This window comes from Lactuca sativa, chromosome 6, assembly GCF_002870075.4.
Source record: "Lactuca sativa cultivar Salinas chromosome 6, Lsat_Salinas_v11, whole genome shotgun sequence".
Lineage (NCBI taxonomy): Eukaryota > Viridiplantae > Streptophyta > Magnoliopsida > Asterales > Asteraceae > Lactuca > Lactuca sativa.
In genome coordinates this window covers 151104718-151115714 of record NC_056628.2, presented here as the reverse complement: position 1 = coordinate 151115714, position 10997 = coordinate 151104718, and the positions used below count along the sequence as shown (strand labels likewise).

The 10997-nt window shown below is 33.9% G+C and overlaps 1 protein-coding gene across 1 annotated transcript; it reads right to left on the bottom strand.

The window, feature by feature from the left end:
* Window positions 1-6353: 6353 nt before the first annotated feature.
* LOC111890836 (uncharacterized) lies at window positions 6354-7411 on the bottom strand. The gene is made up of 3 exons (XM_052765056.1): window positions 7106-7411; window positions 6869-7016; window positions 6354-6823 (listed from the first exon to the last, which is right to left on the bottom strand). Exons 1-3 carry the CDS (start codon window positions 7409-7411, stop codon window positions 6354-6356), a joined length of 924 nt encoding a protein of 307 aa, XP_052621016.1.
* Window positions 7412-10997: the final 3586 nt, after the last annotated feature.

The window sequence follows — 10997 nt, the reverse complement described above, 5'->3', positions numbered from 1 at the left end:
AGGGTTTGCCAAAAGCAACTCAAAGGCTTTGGAGACTGAAAATGTGGGAGTAAATGAGCCATAAAGATGCTTGAATACCCCCCAAAGCCTAAAACTTAAGGTTTCTCTCAGACATGAGTACACCTAGCGTACTAGGTCGCGCCCTAGTACGCTTAGTGTACCCATATGTGCGCTTAGCGTACTCCTCCTACCCCAAAATTACCATCTTGCCACTAGGGCTTCAAGGCTCATTCTCATGGACTTAGGGACTAAAATGTCATAATTAAAACCAAAGGGATGAATTGAAAAATACCTAAAAACTAGGGTGTTACAATAGGCTTGGGCTGCAACAGTTGCCACGTCGTGGCCATTACCTTGCCATGTCGTGGAAAACGAGCCATATGCATTTCCATTAAATTTCCATGCCACACTGTGGCTTGTGGTTTTCTTTAAAAACCATAACTTTGACCCATTTCAGTCTTTAGCCGTCCCATTCGGGAAAACGGGTGTTACAGTTGCATTGAATTGATAATGTAAGGGCGTCGACTTCATGAGAGGGCGATGTCAGTTTCAGCAGAGGTCTATGTCGAGGTTGGTAGTTTATTAAAAGGCATCAGATGCAGATGCCTTTTTTTTCCTTGATAAAGATGAAGTTTCGATGATAATGTCATGATTCTTGTTACTGGTTTCATCTTCAAAACTCGAACCCATGAACCCTAAACTAGAAAAGATAAAAGATAAAGAAAGAGATTCAAGAAATTATAGGAAATAAGCTTAAATTTGGGTTTGAACTTCAGATTTGTCTTTGAAGCGCTCACTAATTTGTTCGTTACAATGATTGATGAGTCCACCACTGTGGAATGAATCGTATACAATGGTTATTCTAAAACTTTGAGGTACATTTTCTACAAGCTCCCTAAATTTATCATCTGAAATACTTTGATTTATAACTTAGATATTATCTTATTTGATTTATAGGTTAGGTTTACTCCTTTATGATTCTTTATGGATTCATTTTCTTTTGGTTATAGAATCAATTTTTATGTGTTTCTTTGTTTCTTTCTACGTTTCTTTTGATTATATAATCATTTTTTGGGTTTCTTTGCTCATTTGTTCTTTGAAGATAGTGTGATTAATGGTTTTTTTTATAAGTTTGTAAAATATATGGGTCTCCATATTTTGTTGTTGGTGGTGGAAGATGGTGGATGGTGATGGTGATGGGAGGTGGGTTAGAGGAAGCTTAATAATGGAAGTCGATTCACAAAAACTAAAGACAAACTGACGTGGATTAATCCACATGGCTTCCAAAAAATAAAGAAAAACTAATAATTAATGATACATCAATTCAAGGCAAAATGGTTTAATTGACACGTTATAATTAAGTTTAATGATCTATTACGCAGAAAAAATAAAGATCAAATCAGATAAATAACACAAATTTATTGTGTTACAACAACATTTCTTTTCTTCTAAAGGGTATAGACAACCTGTTTTTTTTAAATGTTTTACAAACTACAAAGTAAATTGCTTTTGAAATGAACATTAATCCTATATTTTTCAAAGATATGAAATCCTAAGAAAAAACACAATTTGTGAGAATTCTAGTGATACGTTTTTCACTATTTTTCAATCTTCACAAAAATTATTTACATTAGTTATTTATACATCGAAGATCAAACAATTATTTCACTTAGAAATAGGGATGTCAACGGAGGTAAATGGGACGGGAATTGCATCCCCCGCCCCCGCCTCCGAAATCTCCATCCTTTCCACCCCCGTCCCGCTCCCGAATTCCCCTTCTGACCCCCGCCCCCTCCCCGTTTCCCCCGCCCCCGATTGATTTTGGGCTAACTTATTTGGGCTAAAATAAGTTCTTGTTTGGGCTAAAATAAACTATTTTTTGGATAACAAATATATATTTATAACATAATTTTACATGTTACAAACAACTTAAAAACATGTTTTTTGTTGAATTTTTGTACGTAAAAATCATTTTATTGTTTATTATACTGATATAATTAATATATGTCAATTTATATAATTTATTAATGAGACCCCACGGGGGTTTCGGGACGGGACTACTAACCCCCGCCCCCGCCCCCGCTCCCAAAATTAAAACGGGGGTTAACATTGCCCCCGCCCCCGTCCCCGATTTTTTTCAGCAAATGCCCCCATATGGGATAAGACCCCACGGGACTTTTTGACATACCTACTTAAAAAGTTTGAACAATATCGAAAATATGGTATCAACATGATAATATATTTAGGTTCTTGTTAATTTTTCCCAAATTACGGTTACTAGCTTAAAGTTCTATTATAATTGTTAAAGTCCTATTATAATCGCTACATTCATTGTCAAATAAAATACATGACAAAGTGTTGATATTTTATAACTTTATAAATGTATTGATTGTTTTTGTTACCGATCTATATTATCCGTCTAAATATTATTATTGTATATATAGATTAATTTAGAACTCTCTTAGTGAACAATATTTCATTGTGATTGAACCAACATTAATTTTTTTTTCTTTTCCAGTCGGTGGGTTTTTTTCCCAACGCTCATCTCTTCCCCTTCCTTCTATAATCATTTTCCTGATTATTCCACATGCTTCCCACCGCTCTACCGCCTATCTATCATCTATCTATTTCAGATGAGACTAAATTTTCTATCAACGAATATTTCATTTTCTCTGCGTTTTTTTGTGTTCTTTTCTACATCATCGACATTAATCGAATCCACCACGACCATCGCTCCACCAAATCGCCAGACCGTCTTTTACGGTGAAGCTCTCCATCCGAACACAAAAGTTTTGCTCCTTGAATTAACGAGCGATCGATTGAACACATCGATGGTAGTCACTTTCTAGAAACCTCCAATTGCTTCTCACAAACAGACATCGATCTTCACTGGTGGCTTTCGGCTTCATTCCCCACCGTCTTTTATGGTGAAGCCCTCTATCCAAACACAAAAGCTCTGCTTCTCGGATTAACGAGCGATCGATTGAACACATCGATGGTGATAGTTTTCCAGAAATCTCCGATTGCTTCTAACAGACAGATGTTGCCCTTCACTGGTGGCTTTTGACTTCATTCATGACAACGATGATGATGATTCCGTCAGCCATACCCGGCCGGTCTCAAGATCACGAATTTCCTTCCATCAAAAGTCCAACCTCGACTTTGGTTTATATGAATCATCACATCTATATCAACATGTTTCTCTCACCCATCGTTTTTGAGACACATGTTTTCCATCGCCACTTTTTTTTTTTTCCTTTAATTGTTTCTCATTCTGGTTTCTTCTTCTTGACACTGATCTCAGTTACCTTTTTTATTCCATCGACCAAAAGACGTTGCCAAAACCAAACCTTTACAAATGAGAGGTGATTTGTACCCAATAAATTTTTAGCATCCAAAACAATTTTTTATACATAAACAATTTTACCATTTCCTCTATTTTACCAAACTTTCCACTTTATCTTCTTGATTATATAAATATATCTATTTATATAATCTAAACCTGTTTAAAAAAATTAACAAACTATTACAAGCTTATTTGTCAAATCAGTGAATTTATTCAAAAAACGTCACAACTTCGTGCATTTCGACCATTTTCAATCTGAATTTACAATTCAAGTACACTTTCATTAATCATCTGGTTCTTCATTTTATACCTTCGCTTCACAACCCCTTCCTCAATTTCCAATTCAATATCATCAATTAATCTGTTTCGCTAAATATTGAAATCACCAAAGCAAGACTTCGTCAAAATCAATTCTTTGATTATTACTCAATCCATTAGCAACCTTCGTTCTATGAAAAATAACACAGTTTCTTTCTTAAAATGCTTATCGATCATCACCAAATTTGTCAATTTTCACCATTAATGTTTAAATATGCAATAATCAATTCATCACCAATCTTCACAATCAAATTCAAATGACTGCTGACAGACTTCATTAAACATCAAGTTTCACCACCAAGAAATTTGTTCAGATCAAAGTTCAATAACATTATTATCAAAAGACTTCTAGCCTACGCGATGTTGGAATAATTTTAAAGTAGTTTAGGGAGACTTTGGCTTAGGTGGTGTTTGTTTTGGAAGTGATCAAATGTCTTTTGTCTTTTTCCATGTCTACGGAAGAAGACGTGGACTAAAAGTCTTTTTTTATGTATTCATACAAAAAGTCTTAATGCAAAAAGATTGTTTGTTTTTTAATTAGAATAAACTAAAACTTAAGAGATCTTGTAAAAAAGGAGATTAATTAACCATATTTTTTTTCTCATATTAAAATATGAATAATTCACGTTGGTTTTTAATAAATTGAAAAACCTATCCATTTAATAATATTTACGAACAATTTAATACATTTATAGTATTTTGTAAGAAAATATTAGATAATATAAAAAAGCAACGTAAAAATACACATTAGATTTTTTCTTAATAAGAATTGTATACTTACATGTTGCCACCCGATTTGCATTAATTTTCATTGTTCAAAAACAAAACCAATCTTTGAAATTAATGTTGAAACAACCAAAACTCAAATGTTAAAAACTCAGCATCTCATACATTACTAATATATTAAAATTTATATTTGACTTAAACTTTGCCAATATCTGACTCAAACTTTGCCAATAAAAATTTCATACAGTTGCAAACATATAATATTTTTTGAAACATTAGATAAACTATATATATATATTTCGACTCAAACCGGAAGGCCGCTTACTTATTAAAGTTGATATTTTTAAAAACATAAAGGATTGTTTTGATGATTGTCTTACAATATTAAAACTAAATTCGCAAAACTAACATATTTTTATGAAATCATTCATTCTACACGCATTAACTGGTCAACAATTTGATCTCGTAAATGAACCATATATTCCCGGTCTCTTGCACTTCCGTGTGGTTGTACCTCATCCACGTCATCCTCCTCCTCATCATCATCATCTTGTACATTGTTGCTTTGAAGTGATATATCGACTTGATTATATTGAGAAAAATACTCATCACTTAATCCCTCTTTTATTATATAATTATGAAGCGCAAAACATGCAATGACGATGTTTCTTTGTGTAACCAATGGAAATGGAGCCATTCTCTTCAATATAGGGAAACGTGCTTTCAAGAGACCAAAAGCACGTTCAACGACATTTCGAAGTTTTGCATGTGAGTGATTCAATTTTTCTTTGTTGGTTAATGCACGTCTTCGATGAAAATCTCCAAGCCAATACCGCACATTACGATAAGGAGCCATAAATCCTCGAGTGTGTGTATACGTAGCATCACAAAGGTAATACTTATCTGTAAATATAAGGAAATAATTAATTTAAAAAAAAAAGTAGAAATATTAAATTGAAAATGTAAACAAACCTGGTGGTGGAAATGGAAATGGTGCATCTCGATCTGTTAAAGCTTCAGATAATATTCTTGAATCATGTGCTATCCCTTCCCATCCAGCCATGACAAATGTAAAAATCATATTGAAGTCGCATATTGCCAATACATTTTGATAGCAGTCGCCTTTTCCCCTTCCTCTATACAAATGTTGTTTGTCGAGAGGGACAATAGCATGTACCAAAGTTCCATCAAGCGCACCAACCGCTCCTCTGAAAATCCTTCGTAACCTCCTATTATGTCCCGGGATGTTTGGATTTGGATTAAAGGAAGTTGGTACTATTATATCTTTTGCAAACACCATCATTGTATCCAATACTTCATAAAAATACTTATGAATCGTTTGTTTTGAGTGTTGAAATCAACTTTGATGATTACATAACGTTGATTGTGACCAATCATCATCAAAAACATCGCCATTTTCTCTTCAACCAATATATGTTTACTATCCTTTAACCAACTTTTTACTCTAAAATGTGTGCAAAGCCGAACATAAGAATCACGTGACATGCGTAAGAGTTCAATGCATTGATTATTAGTTCCTTGTAATAACTCTAATGTGAATTGATGCCCAGAAGTTTTTGAGGTATTATCTCGCATTCTTTTCAAACCTCTTCTCCAAAAAAGCGAAGATACAAATACATAACAATTAGGAGGCGCAACTTTTTATCGTAATCCATTGTGAACCTGTTAAACCATCAACACTTGTTAAACCCTAATATGCTAAATCAAAAAACATAAACATTTGTATCATATTCAAAGCATACATTTTGTTTCAAATAAGTATATAATCCCAATACTAGCAATATTTGTGTCAAATAAGTACACAATCATTCAAATGATAGCAAAAAAACATAATGTCAAACATAAGTTCAAGAAACACATAATTGTTCAAAATGAAAGAAAAAACATAAGTTCAAGAAACACATAATTGTTCAAAATGAAAGAAAAAACATAAGCATAAAGACTACTTAAACATCCCTAATGTGGTGCCAGTCATCTTTATCCACCCTTTTAAGACCCCATGTATCGGTGGCAATGTCATCCATGCCTCTCTCATATTCATGGACATTCCAAAAAGGTGAAAGGCTGCCAAAAATATAGGATCTATAGGGTCTAATTCAACTAGCTTCAACCTTTCATAACATTCTTCTACTGTTGGTCCTTCCTTGCTATTCACCATATGTTGCAGAGCTTTTTGCATATCAAGACTCAAATCATCAAGACTAACAGAGGTTTTAGAGGCTTTATCCATATCGGTCCTATCGGTCCTATCAGTAGAAGCATCACTAGTTTTAGCCCTTTTATCGGGCCTCTCAGTAGAAGCATTAGTGGTTTTACTCCTTTTATCGGGCCTCTCAGTAGAACCACCATGAGCTTTATCACTAGGAGCTCGAGCACTAGTGTCATTGGAAGCGTCATCATCATCATCATCTTCTAGGCCATTAAAAGGGTTGTCATCAATTAGAAGTCTTTACACACGATGAGAAGAAGATGATGTATCTGCGGGTGCAGTTTGAGTAGAGGTCCATTTGATGCTACCGCTGGCACTACTTCCATCAAACAAAGATGCACAAAGGTTGGGATAAGGCAATGGGTGTGTCCTCAATGATCCTGCCTTTGGATGACCCTAAACCAATATTAATAGTAATTATAAGTATTTTGACATCGTTATTAAAATTGGACATAAACTAAAAAAATTAAATTATATAGACACACCTTCTTGAATTCTTCCCATTCTGTGATCACTAAGGCAAATGAATTTGTTTGAGCATTGTATAAATTCCCTGACTTGTTTCTCAAATATTTCCACCCTACGTATTTAGCTTTTAGATTATCAAAAGCATTTTTCAATTGTTTTTGTGAAGTATCCATGTCAAACTTTTCTTTTAGAGCTTTCCCTAACGTAACCCAAGACTCCTTGTGCATGCTACCTCCTTTTCTACCAATTCTGTTGACCTCATTGATACACGTATCTAATAAACATTTTACTTGCTCGTTCGACCATTGTAGTTTGTCTCCCATTTAGACAAGCTATATATAATAACTTTATAAATTAAGTCCATGAAAAAATCGACTTAAAAAACTAAAAACTTAACGATTCATATCTATAGATTACAACATGTTACACAAACAACATAAAATAGAAACATTTGATTCAAGTGAATAAAAGCAGTATACTAAAGAGTTTGAAACTAGAAGCATGTAGTTTGAAACTAAACAGTTTAAAGAGAAACTCTAAAGTTTGTGAGTTTTTCCTTCAATTTCAAAAAAATGCAAGTTTTCTCCCAATCACATTAACTTTTCAAAAAACATAAAGCTACCCTTTTGAGTTCTTGCAAATTACTTTTTCAATTATTGTTTATATCCTCTAGGAAGTGTTGCTATAAACAATGAATCCAAAAAAAATATATAACAAATTATTCAATGAAAGTAAAAACCATTTATGATGGTATAACCAGTTTTATCAAAATCAAAAAAGAATCAAACATAAATCATCAACTGAATTACAAAACATACACTACATATTTTTGGACAACACTACCCCTAATGGCCAGATTTGGTGCCAAAAGGATTTCAAACAAGAAACATGAAAATTACTTATTCAAACAAGAAACAACTAATAATTTTCTGGTATAAGAGAAGTAAACAACATGAAATTTACATCTTAAGCAAAGCATAATCAATTAGATCAGGTAGAAAAAAAACAAAATCAAACAGATTAATAAGAAGTTATTTGAGAAATTAACAACATGAAGTTATTTGACAAAATGGTTGATGGGTTTCACCAATAATGGAGTTTAAAGTAATAATACAAGTTGAGAGGGAGATAAGAAAAGAGAAACGAGAATGAAGAGTGACTAAACAGATTAAACTCAAGCATGTACAAAATTCCCAAGAAATAATGTTACAAATCGACACCCACTGTTAGAAAACAAAACCAAACACAGGAAAAATGAAGAGCTGAGTTACATCTTAAACTAAACAAAATCACAAGAGAGGAACAGATAAAGCTTAGATGAACAGGAATAGTTTAATTCTACTACCAAACAGAACAAAATCAAAGAGATAAATAGATGGTATCTGAGAAATTAACAACACAGATGGTTTTTAATTGACAAAATCATAGATGGGATTTCACCATTAATGGAGTCTAAACTAAAACTACAAGCTGAAAGGGAGATAAGATAAACGAGAGAGGAGAATGAAAAGGGACAGAACGAACCTGATGAGTCGGCGGCGGTGATGACGACTTGGAGCAACGAAGGACGAGCGAGGAGCGTCGTAGGCGGAGGGCATTGGCCGGAGGTATGGATGGTGCGTAGAGATCGCCGGTGGGAGGGTGTAATTTCAAGTGAAAGGGGAAAATCGTATGGAGACGATGAGAAAAAGATAAATGTATTCAACAATTAGAAGAGGCGCTGTTAGGTCTTTCTGGAAAAGAGATGAAAAAGTCTTTTTAACTTCTTTTGTCTTCCAAAAATCAAACAATCTTTTTATTAAATATCTACCCGCCGACAGATGTAATCCCCTAAAAAGTCTTTTTGACAAAAAACAAACGAGCACTTAGTTTTTCACAGCCAAAAGTCCTTTTTGGAAAAGAAAAAAAAAGCAAATAATGTTTGGTAAACTAGTTTAAAAGGCTAATTTTGGAGTTTTTATACAAGGAAAATCAACTTTTTATAAAAGTCAGGAAATCATGATTTTTTGTAATTTTTGGAAAAAGAACTTTTAGTCTTTAAGAAGCTAAGTCAAACACCCCTCTTGGTATATTTTGTTGTTAAAAAAAAGCTTAATAGATTAGCTATGATATTATATTTTTAAATCTATCTACTTCTATCTATTATAATAAATGAATATTTTTTTTGCCACATGTCATTTTTTCCTTTATTTAGACACATGGCATTTTCTAGAACTTTTAAAATTTTCTATTTTCCACTTGTCATTTTATTGTATTTTTTATTTTATTAAATTAATTAAAAATTCCATATTTAATATGTAAGGTAATATATATGTAAAGTATTTATTAAAAAGGGTTTATATATATGTAATATATTCAATACATTAAAGCCTCATTAATTTTAATAATTCAAAAAATTTCTAATTTTTCTTATAAATTTAAAAATTTCAAATTATTAAAATTTTATATTTTTTTTAAAGAAACCCATGTAATATAAGGGTCTTGCACCTAGTTACCTGTAGTCTATATTATCATCCATACAATTTTGAATATGTTGCATTTTTATATTTCTTCTTCACTTTTTATCAACCAAATGTTCCAACGGCACTCAGATTCCATTCACACAAGAATTCCATCACGTGGAGGGTGCTCCGAATTGCTCGCTGCCCGTTATAGCCACACCTCCCCTCTTTTAAACACACCAATTCCCAATTCCGTATCACAACTCGAGAATCATGGAGAAAAGCTTCGCCTCCTTCACCATTATCACATTCGTATTATTCGCCGTCTCCGCCGCACGTATCTCCTTAAATCCACCGGCGACGAATCTGCCTGCTTTACAGTGTAGTAGTAATGACGAATCGAAGACTATGAAGGCTCTGCCGCGACCTGCCAGTGCCACAACCGAAGATTCAAATATTATTCTCCCAAGCGAGACGCCGAAATCAAACTCCGATGAAACAGGTCATATTCCGGATGCGAATAAGGCGAGGATGTTTAAAGTTGATTTAACGCCGCGTTCGGATTTCGCTAGATTTCATGCGATTAACCGACATTTCTTCGATCAATCTCGAATTCCGCTCCATTCCGCTCATCACCGGCGTCCTAACCGGCATTCTGTACATCCGTTTCCTCGATCGGAGATCTCGCGCGGAAATAAAGCGGTTTTGTTTGGTGAAAGTGAATCCAGTAAGGTTGATGCAGAGAATTTCCACCGGAAAGCTCCATTGAAGCGAATGAACTCCAAACATGATTACGGACATCGTCGCCAACGCCACCGATACCACCACAACCTCCATCGTTACAACAATGGCGTTTCACCTAAACATATGTTCAGTCGAGAGAAATTGAAGAGTTTGGTGCGTCAACACAAGGAGAAAAAGAGTCAGAGAGAGCATGAAGCTGAAGCTGGTTTCATGAAAGGCATCCGTAAATTCTTGAAGCACACTTTCGACTGATGGCTATGCATTCGATCAATCGATCGAGGTATTCTCGATAATGTATGTACATGAACTGTTATCTAAGCAGTTTTTAATCATGTCGCTATAATTGTTCCTGTATTTTCAAGTTTAATGCATCCGATTGAGATGTAGTAGCATAATTAGCTATAATTAATAGATTTAATCAAATGTTTATGTTTTCACCTCTCATCTCCTCTTCCCAAGATCAAATCACATGTTGCCATTTTTAAGTATCCAATGAAAATTGGAGATAACAAAAGGAAAAAACTTAAATTATGTATTTCCTAATTTGATGAACATGGTAGTCACTATAAATCGAAAGTAAAGTAACATGTCTTAAAAGATTTATCACTCTTTGCACTTTATGCCTTTATGTGCATTCTATCTATTGATCTGCCAGGTTGTTGAGCTATAAGCTTTATGGATAATGGATCAAGCAAGTCAGTGGGGAGGATGTGATCTTCATTTC

Coding starts and splice junctions, on each gene's coding strand:
- LOC111890836 (XM_052765056.1), bottom strand. CDS start 7,411: ATGGGAGACAAACTACAATGGTCGAACGAGCAAGTAAAATGTTTATTA. Junction 7,017..7,105: donor AATGGGAAGAATTCAAGAAG/GTGTGTCTATAT, acceptor ATATTGGTTTAG/GGTCATCCAAAGGCAGGATC. Junction 6,824..6,868: donor TACATCATCTTCTTCTCATC/GTGTGTAAAGAC, acceptor TTAATGGCCTAG/AAGATGATGATGATGATGAC.